The following is a 26,473-nucleotide window of genomic DNA, read 5'->3' as shown; positions in this document are numbered from 1 at the left end:
AACCTCATCACGTGATCTTACGCACCAATCAGACAAAATCCTGTTGTGTATGTATCTAGGAAGCTATCTACAGTGTCAGACACGTGACCAGTCTGTCCTCTACGCTAGACAATGTTCGAGCGTCGATGTCATCACTGCCACAATGAGCTTCAATTTCACCCTGTAGAGTTTGTTTGGCCTGGCAGGAAAAAACGTTCGTGGCATTGTGTACATTGCACGGTTAGTTGACGTAACGGGATTTACCTCTGATGACGTTGTATGCGCATTCTGTATGCCCGAGCCAGACGTAGTGAGTTCACGCAACTGGTCTTGCTTCTGTTCAATGAATCTATTGGTACACAAAGTCACATGAGAATGCCAGAGTGCAGAAACCAGCGAGTGGAGAATTACTCTTCTAGTTTCTCGGTGCTATCATCTAGTTCCTTCATCTTCTGTTGCTCTCCTTTCAAGAGCTTATCTAATTGTATCTAAAAAACACACCTAACTTTTTAAATCCAGTTTAATTAATTAATTAAATTAATAATAAATTAATAATAATATATTTTGATTCATACAATATTACACACACACACACACACACACACACACACACACACACACACACACACACACACACACACACACACAAGTATCTAACACAGTCAGGTATGTAGGTGTCCTGCCAGTCAATTGATACTGAAATTGTTAGTGGTCACTGAGTCACTAGCATTGCCATCAGATCAAATGTCTGTCACCTATAACAATGTTATAATTCCCCCAGCAAGATAAGCTTTTACTTTCTTATCTTTTAGTCGTGTCAAGATACATGCTCTTAGGTTTCAGTCTGTAACCAATTATGTGCTCGATCCCTGTTGTCAATATTGCAAATAACAAAACATGACGTAGAATATAGTGAGTCTAATGAGAGGCGGTACTAAACAATAACAACTACTGACACCAGACTGTTCTAAGAAGTAATAAAACAATATCCTTGACTGCAATAAAAAATTATTCTACAAATAAGCTATACTGTCGTTCAATACAACGAGTTGTCATTTACACTCGCCGTCGTCCCAGTTCACCAGTAGTCAACTCCCTCCCCTCCACTCAGCTACAAACTTCAAATCCTATTATAGCAACATGAAGTACAACCAACAGAGTAATGTGTACATTCATTGCAACTCAATACGAAAGACTTGTTACTTACATTCAAGTCTGAAACTTGATAGTAGTTCTGGATGCCTCTTGGAAGGGATGTTGCTGATTTTACTGTCTTTAATTCATCGCCGACACTAGAAAAGCAACATCGTGTATACACTGCACCTATCACACATACTTTAGACACGACACACCGTTGTTTAATAGAAGCAAAGAGTTTAGAAATGTTGCGGTGTTTAGATCGTGTGTACGCAGATTCAACGAATCTGCAATAATGACAAAACATACACGTTAAAGCAAGGTTTATGGTCATTGTTTCAATAACGATTACATATTGTTTGCAAACAAAAGCCTGTTGCACCAACAACTATGGTTAGTTATGCTGTTTTCCATTAGCACGTTAATTAACACTGCTTGTTCACTATTCAACCATGATTACTGTAAGACACACCACACTGTCCTAGAGTTTGAATTGAAATAGATACTTTAAAACTGGCATGTGACTGATTAATTGCATAAAGAAAACCATCAAAACAGAAGCCATTGTGTCGTAATGTTGTACATGTGGCTTAAACCAACATTGCAGACTAAATTATCCAAGTCTTGCTAAACTCCAATGTAAACAGAACCATTGCTAACAATAAGCTGAGAAGATTGTGATTATACTATCTAATCATAGTTAGTACAGGCTCTGGTTCACACTCCCAAACAAACAAAAAAGCAAACAACAACAACAACAAAAACATACCATCACACAACAAATAAACTTTTCTTCTTTTTCACTACTCAACAGATGAGTTCATGACTTCCGTTCAGCAGTTGTTTGATTTTGCCTTGGTGAGCACGTTTATGTGCAGAGTCCAATTTGACAACGACATACTCAATTACAGATATGGCAAACATTCTTCATAGTCAAGTTTTATGATGCACAGATGTAATAATAATAATAATAATAATAATAATAATAATAATAATAATAATAATAAACCAGACTGATCTGGTTGAGCACGACACATAATAATAAAGTCACCGCCGTGGCTTAGTGGTTAGCGACAATGGCTACCACTCCATGGTTTGGGGGTTCAAAGCCCAGTGACGACAGTAAATTGTGAAACTTGTCTGTCTTTCTTTCTCATGTTTCTCTAGCTTTATCCACGAGACTATGACTTGTTTCAGTCGTTGGGGAGTTTCTGTGGTCTGGCGAACGGTCCGTTGACGATGACGTCCAGTGCTTTCCTGGTGGTCGTTGATATCCACTAGGCGTGCTGTATCGAGTACGCGGTCACCGTAATGCCTGCAATCTATATCGAATTGGCTAGTCATTGATCGCCGTATGGACTACACGGAAACATGTACCCCACTGGGCTCACCGGGTTGGTGGGCGCCCAGATGGGGGTAAAGACCCCACTTGCCCATTATGGAGGGGCATAACGACACACAATGACAATGGCTACCACTCCATGGTTTGGGGGTTCAAATCCGTGACGACAGTAAATTATGAAACTTGTCTGTCTTTCTTTCTCATGTTTCTCTAGCTTTATCCATGAGACTATGACTCGTTTCAGTCGTTGGGGAGTTTCTGTGGTCTGGCAAACGGTCCGTTGACAATGACGTTCAGTGCTTTCCTGGTGGTCATTAATATCCACTGGGCATGCTGTACTGATGTTCGCGGTCACCGTAATGCCTGCAATCTAGTCATTAGTCATTGATCGCCGTGTGGACTACACAGAACCATGTACCCTGCTAGGCTCATCTACCGGGTTGGTGGGCGCCCAGATGGGGGTAAAGACCCCACTTGCCCATTATGGAGGGGCATTGCGACATAATAATAATAAGATTGTGGCAGGCTGTAGTGCTTTGGCACCAATGGACTACACTGATCGACACAATCGGGTGGCCTCCATTATTCACTGGGATGTTTGTCGCCATTTTGGGGTTCCAGTGGACAGCAGATGGTACCGGCATCATCCTGATAGGCTTGTGGAGACGAATGACATTACTATGATGTGGGATACCACCATCCCCACTGCCGGGAAGATCAAAGCCAATCGTCCAGACATCTGTCTCAGAAATAGGAAGACAAACACTTGTCTTCTTATTGATATCAGCTGTCCTGCTGATGGCAACATTGGCAGGAAACATGCTAAGAAGTTGGCAAAGTACAGCAACTTACGAGTGGAGATAAGCCGCATGTGGCATTGTCAAACACTGGTGGTTCCGGTGGTCTTGGGAGCTTTGGGCACAGTGCACACAGATATTGCACGGTGGCTGGACATTATTCCAGGTCATCACAACCTGCAGCACTTACAGAAAACAGTGCTTCTGGGATCTACTCGGATCCTTTGTAAAGTCATGTCTTCTTTCTAGACAGCCGTAATGATCTAAGTACTTCTGAAGTAGGGTTTGCTTCTGGTACTTGTAATAGACTTTACAAACCAGACTGATCTGGTTGAGCACGACATAATAATATATTTCTTATCACAACAATTACAGTTGCAGTTCCAGCATACAAACAAAGACTCTATACACACAAGACAAGAACAGAACACAAATGAAACAAAGTCAACACAGAAACTTCAATTCGCTAGCAAACAGATTTCCAACAGGATACCTCGACGTATGCCCCAAATTGTCTCTATATGTGCCGCTTTGATCTCTATTCTACAATCTTAATTGTCAACTTTAGCTTCTTCTTCTAACGTTCTAAACCCAATCTCATATCTTCTTCCACCTTGAACGGTCACATGCTATCATTTCCCAATTTTTATGATAATACCGACATTCCGTAAATTGTGTCTTTAGATCTCAACTTCTGACCACAAACAAACAAACGAACGAACACACAAACCTACATTGCTGCTTCATCCAACGCAGAGCAAACAAATTCCTGCGTCTGTCGAGAAAGACCATTCCATTTCTTGGCGGTCTTCCCACTCACAACGATATTCTTGTCCCTCCCGGTCTTAGTTTTACTTTTTTGACCCACACTCTGACGTTGAATAAAACAGAAAAATCTAAACGCATGCAATTGCTACACAACTTTATAGCTAGGACGCACGTTTCTGCTTGTCTTCTGCTGAGATTTTGTTGAAGCAACTGCAGGCGACTTGTTTGTTTGTTTTCTTTTGCCACCTAACCTATCAGTCTTCGTCCGCTTACTGGAGAGAATCTCCTTCGACTTTCGCGGCATCAGTTCGAGTTGCAACAACGGCGAAAGTCCCTGCGAAACCCCGGATAAGAGTTTGATTTTTTAGCTACACAAAATGATTGGATATCTAAACTTTAACGTTTACCCTGTTAAAGTACGTTTCTAAACGGTTCAAAGTCGCTTCATGTCATGCTGTAATCCATATTAAATAAATGAATGAATTTAATTAACATTTATACGGGACAACCGAGATTGGCGCCAAAATGGCAGATGAAACCGAGGAGATGGAGATCTGCGCGAGTGTTTCGAACACAGAAGGAGAAAAGAGAAGCGATGATTCACATAGTGCGGAGATGGATTTAGACAAGCCACGTGACAAGAGGCCGCAGTTAGGCAAGAAACGACACGATATGCCGTGGTAGGCAGCTTTCTTGCAGTTCTAGGCTGACAAACATGATTCTAACGCTCGTTTCGAAAAGGGTTGAAAAATATAGACCTACACATTTGTCAGAAGTAACTGGAAATGAAGAAACAATACGAAGACTGGCGGTATGATGCGCGCTAACTAATGATTGCAGATGCAAATTTTAGATATTTACTGTACATACAATTTCGGTCAATTTAACGCGTTGATATAAACGATTGCATATAGAGTGTAATGTTAGTAGTGAGTTTTGCATGGTAGATCAGCTAGCCCTCCTGTGGTTTTGGACATAAACAGAACAAAATCAGCGTCATCATTCATTTCAGACACTCTGCAGCAATAAGTCGGTGTTGTTACAGACAGACTCGAAACTGACCTACCACTGGATAATTCATTAAATCTATTAAAATTGCATACAGTACCTACAGAGGATATAACAAGTTTCTAGATAGCAGCAGTTTGCATAGTTCTAGTCAGTGGACAGGACGACTAAAATTAATCAAAGTGTGTTGAATTAATTAATTAATTAATGACATTAGGTTGCGAACTTGTACAATAATCAATACATGACGAGTAAGAGATAACATAGTCATATAGTAGAATGTGAAGTGTTACTTTTTGGATTCGTAGTCCGACTAGGTAGACCTGAAGGTAACATTTACATGATGTATGTAATTTCTAGAATTGAAAACTGTTGATTTTGATTTAATATCAACTAGTATAAGCGATCACAATTATGCTTTACTGTATAACTGATTTTGGTGTGTATACCAATGCTATTGAGTATTCCGATGACGTATGCAATAACACATTGTCAATGTGTTTTCTCTCTTACAGGTCTTTGCCAAGGATGGAAACGTTCCAAATATCATTATTGCAGTCTGTCAATCTCACCAGCCCTGCATAGTCTTACATAACAATTTAAACCTTTAGGGGCCACCAGGAACAGGAAAGACCACAAGCATATTATGTCTTGCTCGCACGCTGCTCGGACAGTCATTCAAAGATGCTGTATTAGAGCTAAATGCATCCAACGACAGGTTATCGTAATGCTTCTGATAACTAACTATTTATTCATACATTAATACTTTGATAGTATATTAGTAATTTAATATTAATATTAATATTTTATATTTAGTATAATATTTAATATTAAAGTAATAGAGATAGTAATTTTAATTGTAATACTTTGTAGAGGTATTGATGTTGTGAGGAACAAGATAAAGATGTTTGCTCAGAAGAAAGTGACATTACCGAAAGGAAGGCATAAAATTATAATCCTCGATGAAGCCGATAGGTACAGGGTTATTCAAACGTCTACATGGGATACAGGCAATTTGTATGTTAAACTGTGTTCAGCATGACTGATGGTGCCCAGCAAGCTCTTAGACGCACAATGGAAATATACTCAAAGTCAACACGATTTGCATTGGCTTGCAATCAGTCAGAGAAGATAATTGGTTTGGTTGTTTTCACTTTAAGTCATCTGTTGATGTCATTTCTCGCGTGTTGACAGAGGCTATTCAATCGCGATGTGCTGTGCTGCGCTACTCAAGGCTGTCTGATGGTCAAATACTGACAAGACTGCTGGAAGTGTGTGAGAAAGAAAATGTATGAACCTGTTTGAATTACAATGGCATTCTGTTATTGAACTTTCTTAGTTGCCAAGCAAATATTTTCTTGACCAACTGCGTACATTCTAATGTGTGTGTGTGTGTGTGTGTGTGTGTGTGTGTGTGTGTGTGTGTGTGTGTGTGTGTGTGTGTCAGTGTGTGTGTAAACTTGCTATTTGTTCCTTTTCAGGTGGTTAAAACTGATGATGGTCTAGAAGCCATTATATTTACAGCCCAAGGAGACATGAGACAAGTAACCAGATATCCTTGTCTGTTTCTAAGTCTATCGCCATGTAATTGTTTATTACTTGAAGGCCATCAATAACTTACAGTCAACACACTTCGGATTTGGGATTATAAACGGTGACAATGTCTTCAAGGTAAGTATACTGTACACGGTAACCACGACGTTACACAAAGTTGCAATTGTAATGAATTGGTGCAACAATTAACTGAAAGGTGTGTGATGAGCCTCATCCACTGCTAATCAAACAAATGCTGCAACACTGTGTCACGGCCGATATTGATGAAGCATACAAGATCATGTCCCACTTGTGGCGTTTGGGCTATTCTTCAATCGATATCATTACAAATGTCTTTCGTGTTTGTAAGACCATGCAGATGGCAGAGTACCTCAAATTAGAGTTCATAAAGGTATGGCCTGGTGTTGTGCAATACTGCTGTCATTCTGGCTATTGATCGTTGCCCTCGATTTGTAGGAGATTGGGTTTACTCATAGGAGAATCATTGAAGGAGTCAATTCTCTACTTCAAATGTCTGGATTGTTGGCACGATTGTGTCAAAAGAATTTGCCCCCTGTTGAGAGCAAATGATAGGCTAGATAATCTAGAACTTTTGTGTATTGTTACTTGCACACAGCCCCGCGTTTATCAGGTTTATTAACAATTAAGGAAATTACAATTCAATTTTGTGTCTCTTACCTGCCACTGTCAAATGATATTAGTATATTAGACAATTTGAAACTAGAATGCTTGCAGCTTGGATAGATTGATCATTATGTGCTTTGTATGTATACTGGGCCTTCTAGGATTTCAACTGAGAATGTCAATAACTTACTGAGGCAAACGTTTGTAAAGGCATGTACGTGTACTGTTGCACCTGTCTGTTTCTTACAACATGCACTTGTTGCAATGTGTGTCATTGTACTCTGGTTAGTTGATTTGTGGTGCTTGAAGTAGGGAGACAAACATAAAGGAGATTTGTCACAAGATTTTGAGAAACATTTCAACAGTTTAGAAATAAATCGAAGTAAACAGTTGCAAGCTACAGTACTGATTACATATGAAGAATTTCACACACACACACACACACACACACACACACACACACACACACACACACACACACACACACACACACACACACACACACACACACACACACCTGCATGCACACAGCAGCAACATTTAAAGGGATACTGTAATTATTAAAATTAGTATTTATTAAACATGTTGAAACCCCGTTACAAGGCAGCATGTCAGGTGTGGCAGGTTTTTGGACCATTTCCGTACTCTCAACTATACACAGCAGGTGCCTTCTTCATTACTTGCACGTTCTTCAAGCAATGTATCAACAATAATGTGTTTAGTAGAGGGGCACAGAAAAGTCTATAACCAATTGGCTAGATCACTGATAAGTACATCGCTAGTAAACAGAACGAGCGTTGTACTGTACTAAGCCTATGACTAGTACATAGTTTCATAACCTCCCTCTCTTGCCTATTGCAGATTTCTCTTGTCAGTGAATGCTTGTGTAAATTCGAAAGTTGCCAAGTGGTAGCAAATAACAAATAGAAAGATCAGACTAACACGAACAATTCTTCAGGTACAATAGTATTCAACATCTTACATTGTTCTTTGTTACTAAACCGTAGGCCCTCTGTGTGCAAACAAACCTATTCTATTCAAACCGTTCATCTCCTTCTTCAACATCCTTTAGACTGATCAGTTCTAATGTGCCTGTACCCTTGGTTTCTGTTCGTATTATTTCATCAATTGCTCGGAACTGTCCAGGATCGATCAAGCAGACCTAAATGCCACAGTAGTCCGTAGTTAATCCACCAAGCTCATTCACTTTGAAATGTTTACCATTTCAAGGCCACCACCCTCCCAGCTCTCTCGTTCTATCACAGCAATGTGTGGAGTTAGTTTATCTTTGGCTCTCTTTCCAAACTTGTTTGGTGCGACAAGAGACAACTTCATGCGTGCTCGTTCAATCTGCATGGTCTCTTTCAACAGACGTGTAACATCTAGAGCCTGAATAACACCCCAAACGCAGTGACAAAATGCTTATTGAAACAACTATTAGAAAGTTACTTCATAATAAAGTCACGTGGGTTGATGAATACAAATCTGTGGTTATGTATATAGATGGTACACTAAACACTGTACAACATGCAAGCAAATACCCAATCCCAAAGCAGAATATGTCACATATGTCACATATGTCACTAGTCCGATGACACATTGAAACATCAGGATAGCCCACAACGTTGCATTGTAAAGCAAATTTGCCATTATGGAGGCAAGTCTACTACTAAGCACCATCACCTTGGTTTGACCACAGTGTCTGCTACACGCTGAGAACAATGTAGGTGGGTGGCTCTCTGCCTTCAAGACAGACCAAATAGCAAATCCAGAAATCTCATCGAATCATATGATGCAAGTGACCTGCAGCTGGCAGTGAGTGACATGCTGTGTACTGTGCAATGTCTAGCTGTATATGAAAACAGACAAACCTGTTGCTTTGCACTCTTCATTGGCTTGACTGAGTAATGCACATCTTTCATTGCTCTCTCAATCACACCAACCGGATAAGGTCGTCTCGTCTCTGGGTTTACACACATGTCTGCCACAGTTGTTGCAATATCACGGAACATGGATTCAAGTTGACTATGCCGCTCTTTCTCGGAAACTTGCAGTTCCCCCTTAGCTAAAATCTATCAAGAAAACATGCAGTCAGCCACAAGTGAGAAAGAGTTCTATAGCACAATGAAGATGTACAACGTGTACAATACATTCTTCTCTGTCATGTCACGACTGTAAGCAACACATTTAGTATTATGGTTGACTACAGCACATGAAAAGTTATGAAGGAACTTAGACAAGAAACTAGAAAAAAAATTATCAGTTTCTCTAAGTTAGTTTTAGTTGTTTTTGCTTTTGTTGTTTTCTTCTTTCTTCTCATGCCCTAAAGGAAACTGCATGTGTAGTGCAAAAAGTATATACTATTATTACATAATTGGCTATGCAACCTAAAACATAAACACAAGATAGAAAAATTAAATATTTATTAATTAACTGTTAAAATAGTGATCACTCTCAGTGATTTGTCTGTATGTCTGTCTGTCTGGCTGTCAATACATTTTCAAACATTGACCTATTATACACCATTGTCTGTCTGGATGTCTGTCTGTCTGTCTGTCTGACTGACTGACTGTTTTGTTTAAATCTTGTATAAAGCTGGCGATTGTTATTGGTAGAGTAACTTTTCAAATCAAAGCCATTACAGAGACAGACAAAGATAAACCAGTGGATTGTTATTGGATTGTTATTAAAGACAGAAGTGGGAACGAGAACGGCAACACAAGCATAATACAGACTTAGACAACATGTAGTGTTAACAAACTCTGTCTGTCTGTCTGTCTGTCTGTCTGTCTGTCTGTCTTTCACTATTGAACACAAAAAGCAAATTTACAAGAATACTATAGGTAAAACTGCTAAGCTAAATGTCCATCTACTGAAACATACAGATCAAATACTACTAAAACTCTAATGAATGATGTTCTGAATGTCTCTTTCACTATCGTCCAATTCTTCATTCCCTCTGCAATTCTTCTAAGTTTTCTCAATATTACATTGGAATTGGACTTCTGAAGGCATATTGATAGTCTCTTTCTCCATTGTCTTCTAAACTGTGCTTCACTTGATCCACTTTCTACATCTCTTGATCTCTTGGCCAGCTGGTTCAAATAATTGTCTGCCTTTTCTCCCCAACAACCAAAATGTTCAAAAATCAATGGAATGAAGGTAGCTTTGCATGACCCTGGATGCTGTTGATTTGAATATTTATTTATTTTTTCTCCTCTCTTTTTGCAGCTGCAAATCTGTCCTCTCTCGATGCTCTTACCACTGTATCGCTACTAAATGGGTGTGCCAGAGAGAAATCGAGTTCAACATTGGCACCCATTCCTAAATCTTATACTATTATGTCTGGTCTGTCTTCACTGTCTATATATTGATTCTTAGGTTCTTTCTTTCTGTCTGTCTGTCTGTCCGTCTGTCTGTCCAAATCCATTTATTTTGTACATACACTAGTTAATTAATCGTACATCGGCATGCAAAGTGGCAAACTACATAGAACGCCAGCTCAGTATACAACCCATTGGGCTGTAAATTCAACCTATCAAGAATACTGTGATTACACGTTTGATGTCTGTATGTATATATACATAAACAAATAAAAATCTCTAATAAATATTTGTATAAAAATCTGTCGTCAATCTGTCAAAGAAATACATTTCATAAATCAGAACTAATACAAGCTAAAGTCTGTCTGTCTGTCTGTCTGTCTGACTGTCATATATTTCCATTACAATGAAATTTCCATCAAACTCTAAAGGAAACCTAAAGTTCACTACATAATAATTACTACATAATACATTAGCCCCATATGAGTAAAACTTAAAGGAAGCTACTTAATTAACAGTCTGTCTGTCTGTCTGTCTGTCTGAATTAACAAACTCTTAATTAAACCTTAGTTCCCGTCAAAACTGCAAGGAATGAACTAACTATCGTACTAAAGCAATGGCCTTTCAACAAGCTGTTTATATACAAATTAATCGTGATCTACACGGCTGTCGTACCTGTTTACAAATTTCAGTCTGATCATCTGTTCCAAATGAATGTAGCAAATCATCCCTTTTAGACACTTGACCCTTTGAAACATTGACAAACACCGTGTGTGTCTGTAAAACCTCGTCGATGTCTTTCTCCCTACATACGTAAGTACTCTGTCTTTGAAAGCAACAAAACTTAGTGTCACATTTCTAGTTCTTACGTTCCGGTCCTCCAAGAGACAACTTTGTTTTTATAACAAGCAATTTCGAATCGCTTTCCACCTCTTTTCATACGAACTATAGCCACATTAGTTAGTCGTATCTGGTTAGTCGGAGTGAAGATAGACATTACGTACGTAGGCTTAGTTGTACCTACGCATGCGCATAGCCTAGAAACTTAATTAATTAATTAAACCTACTCTCAGATTGATAATTCTTTAGGCAAAATATATTCAATAGAGCATTAACTGTAATATTGGGCAGATTGTGAGTTACATGTACCGTGCTGCTGCTAATCGCTATGCCCAGTTCTCTCCTCAAGTAACGCGCTATAGCTACAGTATTTGCGGCTATTTTGCGCGTGCGCAAATCGACAATACAAAAATGGACAGAGAGCATCCAGATCGAGGAAATCGACTCTACAGGACTCACGCACGCTCCGCTTCTTGGACGCTAGCTCGCAACGCGTCGGGTCTCGTCACGACACTGGAACCACTTCGCACAGCATTTGTAGAGCTGACGGGCCTTTCTGCCGCCACCACACACTCTACACACGGTGGAGGACAGTCACAACCCGTCACACCAGCATATTCTTCTACAACGTCACCATTTGAGAGTCTTGAACAAGTCGCTTATCCTTCCACTTCATCCAACGGATCTCTCGCACACAGACGCAGTGACTCAGCAGCGTCTTTGTCATCTCCTTCGTATCATCTTCCCGTTCCGGCTTCGTCGTTGGGCAGTGCGCCTGTTCGTAGTTCGAGCTCACCGAATTTTGAGTATGAAACGGTTGCTGTAGAGCCTAGAGATCAGAACAGCGAAGGAGAAGAGGCCGGTGTTGAAGTGCGACTGGTTGTACGATGGCTACAGAGAATCATTCCCTTCTTGCTGATCTTCTTAGTCAAAGTATTTTGGGATCACCGACTAGGTTGGAAATTTGTGTTAATTAATTAATTAAAAGTAGTAGGATGTGTGTTGTAGATCATCTCTTGCAGCAAAAATAGCCATAAGATGAAGTATTGACGACTCTAGATTTATTTTGCATTTCCCTTGAAACCTATATTGGCGGATTTTATTTGGGGCGATTTCATACCCTGGACTATTGATATTTGGCATTTATTGTTTATTATCTTATGTCGGTGTTCTTGACATTTCTTAGGTATTCAGAACTCGAGAAACCTAGTAGTGAGATTGAATAACACGTGTATGTCTGCTTTCAGCAGCCACTCTTTGCTCTCTCTGTCTGTTTGACTTTCCCAATAGTTGTTGTGTTTGACACGTGTCTCACATGTATGGTTTTCTTGACCTTCCCTTTGCATCACTGTCACATACCTTTCACTGGTACACTGTAGGGTAGAATTTTATAGTGTACTTAGTAAAGACAAAATGATAACTACATGTGATAGTTATATGATATGGTATGACATATACCCTAACTGTATCATGCTAAATATAATGGTGTAGTTTCCTCACAGGGCATTACAACTGCTGATGCTACACATTAAGTAACAACTATTTATATATACTTACCAAGGGCTGCGGAGCGGGTGCAGTATGGCAATCGCCCTACGACTTTTTGCATCATATCACATGATGCAAATGGTTTTAGGCCAATCAGTTTGTTTCGTCACATCACTTTCTAGAGTGATCCGCCACGCTTGCATATGCACACAAGCTGACATACCAAAACAATTACGAACATCTACACACAAAAGCTATCAACTTGCAGTTTATTATCTCTCTCAGATGTAACATCTCATGCTTCTAACTAGCCCGTGTACAGAGTTTATAGTATAGTCAATCAATCAAGTGATTTCTTGATTTTGTTTTTTACAACGCATGACCTGAAAGCAATATTTGAACTTAATTGATTGTAAATAAATGTTAGAAAATCTTGGTATCTAGATGCACGAGTCTTATGTAATTTTTCAGGTGTGTGTGTGTTTGTTGGGTTGTGGTTCATGTTTGCTCAAACCAACAGACTGATCAAACAGCAAGTGTCTTTACAGGTAACTCCAGGTGTTATATACATCACGTAGTACACAAATCACTCTCTTTCTCTGTTTCTCTTGGTGTGTTAGGATCGATGCCAAATATTCGAAGTTGTAAAAGTCATTGTTTTGCTGTCGGGCAACATTTTCTTTATTTATTATGTCTTCCATTCACAGCAGTTGTACAAATGGTCAGTAAGAGATTCAAAATGCGTTACGTTGGATGTTGTATTCACAAGGCATTTTTAAAATTTTAGTTTAATTTTTCAAAAGCCATATCTTTATCTTGACATGTGGAACATCATGTGGAGTTTAGGAATAACCGGTGAGCTCTAACCGTTGTAGGAGTGTCATTGTAACGACTCAGTAATCTATCTGTTGCTAGACTTTGTAATTCGTTTTGTAACTATGGTACTCAAGTGTTTAGTCCTCTGTATGTGTAAACAGTGTTTGCCAGCAAGAAAGAAGGTATCTGTCATTGTACTTCCGTTCTGGTATTGATTAATTAATATCAATAAATTATTGTAGGGCAGATATTACATGTTGCTGGAGCAGATATCTCAGAGTTACCGGATGTTGATTCCGATAATAATTTGGGTTTCATTCTTTTTTTCGTATCACGACAACGCCAGCTTGCTTCTTGCGATTATCTTTGTTGTGCTTTATGCTCTGCTAAAGGTACGTAGCTGTATTTTTGTCTTTTATCTTTCGATCTGTATGTCTATTTGTCTGTCTGTCTGTCTGTCTGTCTGTCTGTCAATACATATATTTCTTATACAAGACATTATTACAGTCTACGCTAAAAATCAGCAAGTTCTAAGAAAACTAGGACCCAAGAAGTCCCTAAGTACGACTAAGAGTCAAACAGTTTACGGTAACCTAACAGAGTTGCTAATGGCATCAACTGAGTCACCACTATACTGGACTCTGCTCATCTTCTGCAGTAACACTCTTGCATTGCACTGCTACATCGCAATTGAGAATCGCGACCTCCAGTAGTTCTTGAACTTGTCCTGTCTGCACTCAGTTGTCCATGTTGCTGTTGATGAGACCTCGTTGAGATATGTTTGGGCCTCTTGCCCCCACTGACCAAAGTGCTCCATCACCAGAGGAATGAAATTCAGTGTAGTTCCACAAGGACGTACCTTTTGGTGTATTTGTCATTTTTCAGCATTTCTCTTCGAGTTGCTGCTGTCCCATCTTCTAGGGCTGTTTTTGGAAGAGCGTCAAGTGCCCATGGATGTGCCAAAGAGATGTCTAACTCCACTTCTTTACCGGAGTCAGGATTCACTACATACATGTATGTGTCAGATCTGCTGTTACAATCCAGAGAATGGTGTTTTGGTTCAATCTTGTGAACAACATGCAGCTGGCTGAGGCACTCAGACCATGTTTGAACTATTGTGTTATGAGTCCAGACAGACCCTTCGCCATACTTACATGTGATGAGGTGGTACCCATCTCCATCAAGTGGCTTCCCGCAGTCACATTTGACCATCCATTTGGCAATTGACATGTTGATACCCAGCCTCATGTAATCCCCCAACTGAAATTGTTTTGGTTCTAGTACGACTTACATGAACTACAGGCCACGTCAAAACTATTGACACATTTCCGGTTTACTTGTACTATTTTTGGAAAGTTTCTAGTTTTGCTATTTCTTAAGAAACCGTGCCAATTTTTTCTCAAACAGCTGAAATGCAGTCACAAAAGCTATTCCATAGTATGCGCATTTGCGTAGAGAACTTTTCCATCATGAAACGAGTTGTGAAAGACAGCGCAGCGATAGTCAGTTACTGTGCCGCTCCAGTACTAGGAAGCCATCTAAGATCTGCCAACTTTTACATGTGTCTCGCTCTACTGTTTGCTGACTCTCCAAAGACTGGACACTGGAGGAGGAATTCAATACAGAGCTCCCCGTGGAAGATCAAAAACTAGCTGAAAACCATCGAACAGCTTCAATTAGTGAACATGACGTAACAAGGAACAACAAATCAGCAAACAAACTTGCACATCAGCTTGCAGCGCAGGAAGTTGTCATCATGCAGTTCTTCCGAAGAGAACTTTATGACTCAAGTGTTGCTACACAATGCCTAAGAACTAAAATTCCACTGCTAGTGGAGCTAGAAAAACCAGACTCTGGGCGTCACGGTTTCTCGATTGACCCGCTATAGCTCACCAGATATCTTGCACGAAATAGAAAACTTCTGGGCGGTCATCAAGCGGCATGTTGAGCTTCATAGGCCTCAAAACGTTTATGAAATGGAAGACGCAATCCAAGCGGAGTGGCACTTGCCCATGCCTTGGGATCTGTTGCCGTACATTAAATGCACATTTAGCCAAATGCGCCTTTGTCTAGAGCTACGCTAGCGAGGGAAATGCTATCATAAGTGAAATGAGGACACAAGTTACTGATGCACTTGTGAGTTTCCAAAAGTCTAGCAAACCTACGAGCATACACAATAGGCCTCTTCTATCTAAAAAATCTACGTGACCTGAAAACAGATGCGTTTCTGCTCATGCTACCTATGGCCACGCCTTCAAGCGTAAATGTGTTAATAGTTTTGACGCGGACTGTAGATATGGCTTGTAGCCAAGCTTCTGAACCTTTCTCTTGGAGGGATCTGAGACGAGCTGCTTCTCTGACATCAGCGGTAGTGTCTATTCTTGATTGAGTTTCTGACTTGACTGACTGACGTGTTAACTTTTGCTGTACTTTATTAGTAGACAGAAGGCTTGACAGAGTGAATTGTGATGGCAATTCCTGCTGCAAAGAGTAGCCGACAGTGCCCATATCTGACGCTGATGTAATCAGTATATCTATTAGACTATTAGTTTCAGGGAACCGTTTCGGTAACCACACTATAGATCAAGCTCATGATGTCACATAGGCAAAGCGCATATTTGATTGTAAAGAGGTCTTCCCAAAACCTCCGTATTTGATTGGCAGTACAACCTGATGCCATTGGCTTGATGTTATACTGTTACAGCATAGCAGACTGAAGAAGTTTTCCTAGTCCAGCCATCATGTATTGAAGCTGCATGAGATAAACTGCTTGGTCATATTGATCGAGGTAAATGGTCAAGACGTCCCACATGACAGTGTCTTAGTACATATAGAAGCATGGAACTCTGCAGATCAGTAACACCGCAGATCAGTAACACCAATCAGTTTGTCACACAGATCTGTTTGTCTGTCTGTTTGTCTGTCTGTTTGTCTGTCTGTCTGTCAATACATATATTTTCAAACATTGAACTATTATACACCATCTAAGCACTAAAGTGTGTTCACGCATTAGAGAGACTGGTGGAGTGTGGCCATTTGCGTGACAAAGATGTTGCCCTCCGGGCAGATATTGGTATCAATGGAAAGCTCTTCACTTGCCGGATGTAATTACACTCACCGTTGGGCTACAGAGATGTAACTGAAGTTAATAGAGCCAATTTCCTGTATTTTAATGAGTTAGGAGGCCGAGAAAGGCGGGACTAAGGTGGGATTAGGGTTAATTGCATAAAGCTAAGTACATAATTGTTATAGCTAGCAGGCTGTTAACAGTAACCCAACACAGTAAACTTCCCAGGTGGGGTGTCAGTTAGTGAGGAAAGAGTGCATCTAGGATCCGTTTCTACTCTTCATCCTTGGAACTTTCAGTTTCAGACGACGACGAATCTTCTGATTCAGGACCAACTTCGAATTCAATGACCATCTGCTCTACAACGTCGTCTAACACATCATGTAGTGTTGTAATGCTTCTCCACCTTCTCACGTACGTGCCTCACACAGTTTGCCCACTTTCCGAGAGTAACGTTTGCTAGACCTTCTCTACACAGACGCTTGATGTTTTCCATCGTAAACCCACCAATCCCGGTGTTGTGCTGTGCAGCATAACTGTAGGTCAGAAGAAGCAGGAATGTCAAAGTCCTCATAGTGATGTCATCAACGCTCAAGAATGCACTAAATGGTTGGTGAGTTTGGTTCTGATATGGTCAAATTAGTCAAGTTCTCGTGGTTTCCAGACGCTTCTCTGAGCCAGAAGTGAATGAGTGTATGTATCTGGTACTTAGAGTTGTTCCTAAAAGAGGCAACTGACACATACAACCAGTGAGCGCATAGAAACATCCAGGTCTTTTGTCATGGCTTATAGCAAAAGTACAATTTTTAGTATATCATTGTATCATGAAGCAAACCGCGTTTCAAGCCAGCGAGGCAGCCAGAGGCAACACGTTCATACCTACACTTTCACGTAACAATATAGTTACCTAATTTGTCATTGACACCATACGCTCTGAAACATAGATGCTAATTGCCTCTTGTGACAACGTAACAGCCCTTTACACAAGCACTACGCCACGCCTTAGGGTGTACCCTACATTCCACCAGTCGCTCTAATTCGTGAACGCACTTTAAATACTACCCAAACCAATAGGGCGTGGTTCTACGTACAACTATTTATGTTTATGTGGCTGTCTCTTGAAACAATCTTCTTTATTTTTCTGTCAATCACTCTAGCATTTGATCGTTGTAGACACACAGAAAACACAGATCTCCAGTATGTCTTGTAGGTTGATGCATTTGGCTTTTCATCTTTGTCTCTTGATAGCTGTGACAGTTTCTTCAAATAGTCTTCAGCTTTCTCTCCCCAACAGCCAAAATGTTTTGAAGACGATAGGCACAAATGTTGGTTGAAACCCTCCAGGCAAGAGCTCCTGGTCGTACTTTTTGATCTTCAAATTTTCTCTTCTGGTTGCCGCTGCTCTCTGAGTTGTAGCTGATAAACCTTCTATTTCATTACACCAGGGATGCGCTAGAGCAATGTCCAATTCAAGATCCACCCCCGATGCCGAATCAAATATGACTATGTCTGATCTGTCTTCAGAATTGACATACCTTCCTCTGAGTTCTTTTACGTGATGTAATTGCAGTTGACTCAAACAGTGTGACCATGCTGAAACCATGTTGTTATGGGTGATTACTGGGCCGCCCCCAGTCTTACGTGTTATTAGGTGGTCTCCATCTGAGTCTAATTCTTCCCACAGTCACTGACCAGAAGCCAAAGGCATTTGGCAGCCCAGTCTCATCAAGGATGCCAAGCGGAAATCGCACGGAGATAGTGCATGCCATGATGATGACGATGATGATGGTACTGTCAAGAGCCATGCTCCTGCACCTTGCCTTGCAAGGACTTCATTCGAGATTGGGTTCTAGTTGAAGATGAATTCTGAATAAAACGATTTGACAGAGATTTTATGTACTCCTCAGTCAGCCTGTGTTGTAGTTGTCTGTCTTTCAATACATATGTCTGTCTGTCTGTCTGTCTGTCTGTCTGTCTTAATACATATATTTTATATATTGAAACTAGTACACACACACTAAACTGTAAAACAAACAAGCAAGCCCACAGGCCCTACGCTAAAACTAACTGCTAATGCGTAAACAACTGAAACGAGTAAGACTCAAAGTTACATGAGTTACACTGAGCAAGTCTCGAAAGTTTTCAAGTAATTACTCTTGCATTACACCGTTGCAACGCAACGGAAATACAGCGCCGCCAGTATACAATGAAGTCAGTGCTGTTGTTCTGTCCATCTTCATTGACTGAAAGGGTTGATAGATCACGTAATAGACTCTGAGCTCTTCCACCCCAACGACCAAAACCTTCAAACACAACAGGTATACATGTTGAAGAATTCCCAAAAATGTCAAACTGTTGACCATATTTTGTCACTTTCTGCTGCTCTCTTGTAGCTGCAGCTGCACCATCTTCCTTGGAAGCGAGTGATAGGATGTCACCATTCTAAGGATGGGCAAGCGAGCTATTCAATTCAACGTCAGTGCCAGATTGAGGGTTGAAATACACAATATCTGGTCGACAATGGTTGCCATCATATAGGTGCCTAGGCTCTGTTTTGTGAGTAACGTCGAGATCACTCAAACAATTTGTTCACACATTTACAATGGAACCATGTGTCCTGTCCACCTTCATGTTTGCATGTTAGCAAGTGATATCCTTTACTATCCAGCGATTGACCGCACTCACAACTATCAAGAGCTGCAGCAAGGGGCATGTCACACCCCAACCTCAAACGAGTTGCAAGACAGAAGTCGGCAGCATTCAGCGCAAACTTTGTTGAGGTTGGAATAGAATCCAGCCAGGCCCCAGCTCCTTTACCTTGCAGTGACCTGAAACGAGAAGAGCCTCATGACAAGACTGGGAATTTTCTTGAATGGAAGACAGTCTAGTCTGTCTGTCTTTCATTTATTTTTCAACATTAATAATACCATACAGTGAATATCAGTAAAAGGCACCACAGCTAAATAGTGAGTTCTCGACCCATGGGTCGAGTTACACAAGTCAAATCGACGGAAACAAAGTTGTAGTGAATAAGCATCTCTGTCTGTATTTGTCTGTCTGTTTGTGTATCTGTCTATCTGTTTATGTATCTGTTTGTGTATGAATCTGTCTGTGTATGTGTCTGTCTGTTTATGTATCTGTCTGTCTGTTTATGTATCTGTCTGTCTGTCTGTCTGTCTGTCTGCCTGTCTGTCAATTACATATATTTGAACTTTTATCTATGATACATTTTGCAATGCAGGGTACTATGTACTGTCCAACTACTAGTAGTGTTTATCAACTAAGCTAAGCTAAAATTGAAACTCTTGTAAAACAAAATGAGCACTACACTTAAAAGCCTCCAGTACCAGCTAGTGGCTGAAGTACTGAGTGGCAAAGAGGTCACATCTGTTGTCTTCAGACAGTGAAGATAGCTTTTTAGAGATGACTCTAGCATTACACTTCTGGAGCTGAACAGAAAGCGTTTGAACCAGAAGTTGATAAACTCCGCAGCGTTCGGTCGTCCCACTTTGTCCGATGACTTCTTTGATAACTTGCACAGGAGTTTCCATCCATCGATCCCCCCCAAGCTCCAAAACGCTCCGCTACCAGTGGGGTTACAGTGGCAATTGTGCCACCTGGTAATTGCTGGTTTGCTGTATGTCTTTTCTTTCTGTCTGCTCTCCTCTCTGCAGCAGCACCACTAACACCAGCAGATGATGGAAAGATGTCACTACTCCATGGGTGGGCGAGGGAGATATCTAAGTCAACGTTGTTTTCAATGTTCGTTCGTCTGTCTGTCTATCTGTCTGCCTGTCTGTCTGTCTGTGTATCTGTACACAACATATTCAATGATTGTGTGTGCATATTGTTGTATATTTGGTTGCTAGCATAGGCCCATAGTTCTCTGTAACACACAGGAGCCCAACCATAAGGCTGGGGTGCAACCTTGAAAAGCAGCTCCTGACGTTTACAGTTTGCTGTTTTTACGTGTATATACAGTGACCTATAGCACTTGAATGTTAATTGAAGCAGTAAACCAGTAACAGTGCTTTGCTCACATGCTCACTGCATTTTCCGTCGGTGGAGAGTAGGTTTTCTAAAATTGTATTGATACTAGAGTTCACATGAAATGTAACGATCTTTGGAATGTGTTTTATGATGTGGCTTTTCGTTTGTTGTGTGCACAGACCACATTATGGGTCAGAATCTACTGCAGACTGGAGTTTGTAGTCTATCAGCTCACATACACATACATATCCAATTTACGGTTGTGTTGTAGGGTGCTGCTGTGTATGAAAAACTGAATGAGCTCAAATTAGCAATAGCAGCTTTTCGTCAAGATCGGGTATGTTATACAACAGGACGTGTCAGGTTTTGAATACGTGTAGTACAGGTTCTGGTTTTAGCAATATGGCGTACGACCAAGTAAAGAGCAGCTTGCTGTCGCTGGTGGAAGTTGCCCTATTTGTCAAGACGATTTAACCGAGCCAATTTCTCTCCACTGCAAGGTGCAGAGTCTCTCTTTTCATTCGTGGTGTTGTACTTGTTACGGTTTGTTTCTGTCTGCAGCACATTTTTTGCGAGGCCTGTATTGCGATGTGGTTTGATCGAGAGCGGACGTGTCCTTTGTGTCGTGCTGCCATTGCAGTGGACCCTCTGTGGAGAGATGGGTCGACAACTATGGCAATGCAATTATTCTGACCTTACAGAAGGATATTTGTGATAAAACTGTAATTAACTAACCTGTTCTGATTAATCATCAATTCGACATTCTGAAGATATTAATACATTAATGTATTGACTATGTCCAATGGTGTACAGTGTGTGCAACAATAACACTTTAATCATCTCATTGGCTGCAGCAGGGTACTTTATACACAATCATTACAAATTACCTTCAAAATCAATATTAACAATGAACATTTGCTGTCATGTCGGATATGCAAGTTTATAGCACATTACTTCTTGCTGACTGACTCCACATGTTTTAATGCTAGTGATTACCGAAGGCACTTTAATTAATAGCGTTCTTCATATGTATTTGATTCCAGTTTGCCTTGTTTATATCTATTAACTGATTCCACTGCAATGGTCGATTTATGCTCAACGGCTGTGATGTCACTGATGTACCTAGTGAATTTTAATTAATTCCATACAATCAGAGTGATATAATGTAGTTAATAAGTTAAAATTTTAGTCTCCATGTCACATCTTTGATTTTGTCATTTCAATTTTCTTGTCAATATTATCAATAGTTGGTAGGCCAGTGGGGAGAGCAAGCAACCCCATCTCTTTTTCCATGGTCTCCTCAGCCATCGCTACATACACAAGATAAATGAAAACTGCAGGCATTCAACAAAGAATATCTATCATAGTATCACCTCTAATCCTGCCAATCTTTGACCCATAAGCAAAATCAGCCTGGTAGCCAACAACAAACGTGAGAGGTAGAAAGGGTATCAGTATGGTAGGGTTGCGGCGCTTGGCAAAACTACAGTCAACAAGTCGTTTAGTAGTGTTTGCGTTAATTAGTATTTCAGCAATGGAATTTGTTTCTGCCCTGCCAACATTCCGGCGGCTGCCAAACCGTAGAAAGCTCCATACCAGTACAGTCGCTCTCTTGCTGCTGCCAATTGGGTCGCAAACATCCTAATACGCATTTCGTTCTGCATCTGCAGTTGCCGTTCTGCCTGTTGTCAGACACAACGGATGTCGATCCACTGTAGATCGAGGTAATTTGCGTACAGTTGCCCCAAACGGGTCCTTACCATCTTCCGTTGATTCTCGACCATAACCTGTTGCTGTTTGTCCATCGTTTCTTGCATAGCGGATTTCATGTTCTCAGCAATGGAGCTCGTGATCGATCCCATGATGACAGTCACACTCAAACAAAGGTCGGAACACGCGAGGCCTCTCGAACTGTATGGTCTCCCGGATATGGTGCTTTGGTAGATGCTAAGACGATCTCGTCTTCTCTTGCACCATCGGTGGTGGACGGCTATTCTCGTTTGCCTTATTTTGGTGGGCATCTGGATTACCATTCCCGAGACCGCTGAAGATATCGAGGAGGCGTCAGAAATCGCTCCTGCTCAGTTTGTGTGGCTACCTCTGGCCAATTTGACGTCACTTTCACATTGTCGTAACTCAGAACAAGGACGAAATTTAATCACAGACGAACTCGGGTACGTGTGTCGGCACATTGATGTGAAGCCTAACGGCTGTTGTAATCCGAACAGGCACTCAACGCAGAGATTCGCTTGTACTGGTTGTCAGGACACTGGATGTTGTGGTCTGTATGAACACTGCATTTCTTGTTGTCTTCATCCTGACAAGCAGCCACTTTTGAGAAGTATTCGTAGTCGAGCCGTTGTATCGGTTCATACCGTTATATCAGCCGTTCGTGATCAGTTTGAATTGTGTCTTGCCAAGTGTAGGACGTCTTCTTTGGTAAGTGGATGTTTCTGGTATTTTCCACTCTTATAAGTACATGTACACACACACACACACACACACACACACACACACACACACACACACACACACACACACACACACACACACACACACACACACACACACCACTACCACCACCACTTCAGTTCTCTTGTGTTACCAGCACAAAGTAGTATACTGCAATGTTGGTCACATATGAGTCCATATACCTACAATTTTAATGGCCTGTTTTATACACTAGAGACTTTAGGTCACAGGGATGGCCAAGGCTTCAGTTACCAAAGGCCCACACAAGCATCAGGCTGTTTGTAGCCATCCCACTTACCGCTCATTCAAAAGTGTATATCTAATTAAATTAACCAGTTTTATACTTTGCAACAGAAGCTGGCACATTCATGCAATTGCCTCGCAGCTTCCAGACAGAAACAATGGAAGACTTCTTACTGCATGATCATTATTGCACCAAAGATTTTTAAAGCGATCACACGTAACAGGTTAAAGGCTGCATTTGGCCATCCCTGGTCAAGCGTGCTAGGTATAGTTTAAACTGTCACTACGTATCCATAGGACACAAATGTTATTTGATGTAATACTTAACAAACTATTAGTAATTGTTTGTATTCCAGAGTGTTCAACACGAGAATTCTTACCGAGATCCACAAGCCAAATACTGCTACGGGGCGGAAGCACCCGAACTCTTACCTGTACTCTAACATCAAGCTTTACAGTAACGATGGATTCTGTATGTGAACATCGAGTGACGTGGCTTGATTCATGTCTTCAAGAGACTTTATTGCCGTCATCGCCGTGGCACAAAGTTAGCAATATAATTTGTGAGAAGTTAGCTGGACTATTGGAATCGAGGCTAGACCGTCCAGAGATTAGGCAGGCACTCTATGAGCTTCTTGGTGACGACTTTGTTCGTCAATACTTTCGGTCTTGGCCAGACAAACCGATGGTCTTAGAGCTTCCTTTTATGCAGGCACAAACTAAACGGGAAGCTCGGGTGCTAGCCAAGCAGTTACTGTCTAATGCATCTGATACTGTACTTAAAGACGTTGCTGGATCAACGTGTGTGGAAGTACAAGAATTTGAACAATTTTGTAAGTGTTTGGTCGTGTCACGAGTCAACCAGCAGATACGAGGAACGTCTGGTGACAGTGGGTTATATCAGAGTGAAACTATTGGATCAGCGTTGGCTTGCCTTTTGCAGAGACGGCCGGAACAACTAAAATCTATCTGCAAAACAATATACGGGAGACTGTTGCCTGACACTCTACGTGGATGTGTATGGTCTCTAACATTAGACAGTATGATAGCAAACTTGATTCGGATAGCAAAGAAAGAATTGGGGGGAAATGAAACGGTGAGCAGTGTCGATGTGAGGAAGAAGAGATTTATGGAAACCATACAAAGAGTAATGGACACTGCCGCACACAAATCGCCACTGAAATCACCGATCTCGGGATTAATACAGAGATCAGTAGAGCAGGTGAATAAGAGTAGTTGAGTGTGCAGACAGGTCGTGACTTATTATTCTATGTATGTGTTTGTAATTAAATAGGAAATTGAGAATTAGTTATTACTGGATTTGTTGCGTATCAGTAAATAGTTGACCTTTTAGTTTGCTCTACTTGTGTGCCACTTACACGTATATACAGTACACATATATTTGTGCATGCGTGGAAAATTTATTATTATTTTTGGTGCTCTCACATGGTGTCTTTCTTCCTTCAGTCACTGTTGTAGCAACATGCAATTTTTGTATTTTTTGTTTGTTATTTGTTTGCTTGTGTGTGCATGTGTGTGTGTGTGTGTGTGTGTGTGTGTGCACGCACGAGCATGCGTGTGTGTAACTAACTGACTGATGTGACAATGTTGTACTATGCTAGGCTTATCGTACCACTCTGCCACTGTCCGATCAACTTGATGAAATGCTTCAGTGGAAAACTGTAATTCAAAATATTCTCAATTGCTTGTACATATACAACAAATCATATGAGCCGACACATATTTATCTTTCATTTCCGGTTGTATTAGCGTTTTGGGACAAGAAACGTATTGAAAGTAAAGAACCACAGAAAACGATAAAACTATAGAACAATTTTTGCTATCGATCATTTCTAGATGATGAGCATCACTGCGTGGAATTGGCATGGCGACTACATGAAGTTGTTACATACTGTTTTCCATCTCACAAAGCAATCAGTGATATGAGCAGTGATGTCATTAGGACTATACAACGAGCTGATGAGCGGTTATATTTGCATCTTGTTTCAGTGACTAGGAAGGCCAATTTGGGACAACATCAAGTTAGTTTTGTTTTGTAATGTTGTGCATCTAAATATGTTTATGTAATAGTAGTACATTGTATTAGGAGTTTTTGGCAAAGTTGGCTGCTTCAGACAGCAGTGGGCAGTCATCAGTTTTTGGACCAGAAATCTTTATCAGAAAATGGGTTACAGAAGTAAGTTAGTGCATGGACATCATCCTCACAACTAATCATTGTCTGACATCAACTAAGCAATTATTTGTGTTTTTAGGGGTTTGTTAGTGTTTTAGAGTATCACAGTGTGATGTTCATTTGGGACCAGCTTTTTCTTGCGGATTGGGCACTGTTTGCAATGCAGAGATTCTGCTTAGCAATACTGAGACTACTGAGAGAGCAGCTGATGGCTGCAGAGACTTTTGAACAACTGCATAAGGTGAGCTACTCTGTTGGCAAGTCAAGTGACAAAATTGCATATTTGTAGTTCTCAAGTATTTAAGATGGCCACACAGTGTCCAGCCTGCCTCAAAATTTTTCCCACTTGCTCTAGTTGCTACGTTTTTTATAAGAGTACGTAGACAATAGGTATAAACTGAGGTATGATGCTCTTGTTATAGGTATTAATTCGGGAACCTTGTGGACTGTTTCTAAAACAAGTTCAGTCTGGGTGGATGAAGGAAGAGCTTTCAGACATGTAGTTGTGTAGACTTTTTCATGGTTGGATGACAGTTGCTTCAGGTAATCAACAACAGTAATTTAGTACTGATTACCATTTGTTGTCTTATCCAATCTTAATGATAAGAGTATGGCTTCACTTTTGCAGATTGAAAGAATCGTTCAGCATGCAGTGAAACGTGTAATATATCTGAAGAGAACACAACCAGACTTGTTGTGTTCACTTCTTCATAAAATTTCTTTTTTCAAACACATTTTCCCAACTATCTGTTGTATGTATTCTAAAATGAAAACGTGAAGTATGGCATGAGGCCCGTTCAATTGGGTTCTTCCAGCCTCTTCCAGAAGAGT

At 40.6% G+C, this 26,473-nt stretch overlaps 7 protein-coding genes across 8 annotated transcripts; 4 read left to right on the top strand and 3 right to left on the bottom strand.

The window, feature by feature from the left end:
* Positions 1-17: 17 nt before the first annotated feature.
* On the bottom strand, positions 18-4,356 carry LOC134178113 (uncharacterized). Its single transcript, XM_062644907.1, has 7 exons — positions 4,196-4,356; positions 3,990-4,126; positions 1,332-1,403; positions 1,187-1,271; positions 391-467; positions 244-328; positions 18-178 (listed from the first exon to the last, which is right to left on the bottom strand). Exons 1-7 carry the CDS (start codon positions 4,325-4,327, stop codon positions 68-70), a joined length of 699 nt encoding a protein of 232 aa, XP_062500891.1. The 5' UTR covers positions 4,328-4,356; the 3' UTR covers positions 18-67.
* Positions 4,357-4,537: 181 nt separating this feature from the next.
* LOC134180419 (replication factor C subunit 2-like) lies at positions 4,538-7,399 on the top strand. The gene is made up of 11 exons (XM_062647569.1): positions 4,538-4,703; positions 4,765-4,834; positions 5,547-5,588; positions 5,643-5,749; positions 5,905-6,006; positions 6,069-6,169; positions 6,226-6,320; positions 6,513-6,575; positions 6,637-6,702; positions 6,782-6,976; positions 7,042-7,399. The coding sequence occupies exons 1-11, from the start codon at positions 4,549-4,551 to the stop codon at positions 7,153-7,155; spliced, it is 1,110 nt and encodes a 369-aa protein (XP_062503553.1). The 5' UTR covers positions 4,538-4,548; the 3' UTR covers positions 7,156-7,399.
* Positions 7,400-8,159: 760 nt separating this feature from the next.
* Positions 8,160-11,551, bottom strand: LOC134183541 (ribosome maturation protein SBDS-like). Its single transcript, XM_062651123.1, has 5 exons — positions 11,402-11,551; positions 11,208-11,337; positions 9,081-9,281; positions 8,431-8,598; positions 8,160-8,371 (listed from the first exon to the last, which is right to left on the bottom strand). Exons 1-5 carry the CDS (start codon positions 11,527-11,529, stop codon positions 8,243-8,245), a joined length of 756 nt encoding a protein of 251 aa, XP_062507107.1. The 5' UTR covers positions 11,530-11,551; the 3' UTR covers positions 8,160-8,242.
* A 232-nt stretch (positions 11,552-11,783) lies between these two features.
* LOC134181030 (RING finger and transmembrane domain-containing protein 2-like) lies at positions 11,784-21,531 on the top strand. The gene is made up of 9 exons (XM_062648232.1): positions 11,784-12,327; positions 13,332-13,408; positions 13,481-13,581; positions 13,648-13,715; positions 13,776-13,858; positions 13,919-14,068; positions 21,005-21,070; positions 21,132-21,233; positions 21,295-21,531. Exons 1-9 carry the CDS (start codon positions 11,784-11,786, stop codon positions 21,424-21,426), a joined length of 1,323 nt encoding a protein of 440 aa, XP_062504216.1. The 3' UTR covers positions 21,427-21,531.
* Positions 21,532-21,761: 230 nt separating this feature from the next.
* On the bottom strand, positions 21,762-22,628 carry LOC134189457 (plasminogen receptor (KT)-like). The gene is made up of 4 exons (XM_062657735.1): positions 22,494-22,628; positions 22,285-22,415; positions 22,107-22,216; positions 21,762-22,043 (listed from the first exon to the last, which is right to left on the bottom strand). The coding sequence occupies exons 1-4, from the start codon at positions 22,593-22,595 to the stop codon at positions 21,931-21,933; spliced, it is 456 nt and encodes a 151-aa protein (XP_062513719.1). The 5' UTR covers positions 22,596-22,628; the 3' UTR covers positions 21,762-21,930.
* Positions 22,629-22,677: 49 nt separating this feature from the next.
* On the top strand, positions 22,678-23,208 carry LOC134176542 (SREBP regulating gene protein-like). Its single transcript, XM_062643214.1, has one exon. It carries the CDS (start codon positions 22,678-22,680, stop codon positions 23,206-23,208), a length of 531 nt encoding a protein of 176 aa, XP_062499198.1.
* Positions 23,056-26,374, top strand: LOC134181344 (uncharacterized). 2 transcript variants are annotated; one of them, XM_062648617.1, is made up of 7 exons: positions 23,056-23,172; positions 23,805-24,670; positions 25,071-25,245; positions 25,306-25,490; positions 25,556-25,645; positions 25,722-25,883; positions 26,065-26,374. In XM_062648617.1, the coding sequence occupies exons 2-7, from the start codon at positions 23,912-23,914 to the stop codon at positions 26,143-26,145; spliced, it is 1,452 nt and encodes a 483-aa protein (XP_062504601.1). In that variant the 5' UTR covers positions 23,056-23,172; positions 23,805-23,911; the 3' UTR covers positions 26,146-26,374. The 2 variants fall into 2 exon arrangements, with proteins under 2 accessions (XP_062504601.1, XP_062504593.1); XM_062648609.1 differs by lacking the exon at positions 23,056-23,172 and having other exon boundaries at positions 23,606-24,670.
* The last annotated feature ends 99 nt before the right edge of the window (positions 26,375-26,473 follow it).

This window comes from Corticium candelabrum, chromosome 1, assembly GCF_963422355.1.
Source record: "Corticium candelabrum chromosome 1, ooCorCand1.1, whole genome shotgun sequence".
NCBI classification, from domain to species: Eukaryota; Metazoa; Porifera; class Homoscleromorpha; order Homosclerophorida; family Plakinidae; genus Corticium; species Corticium candelabrum.
This window is presented reverse-complemented; position numbering and strand designations above follow the sequence as displayed.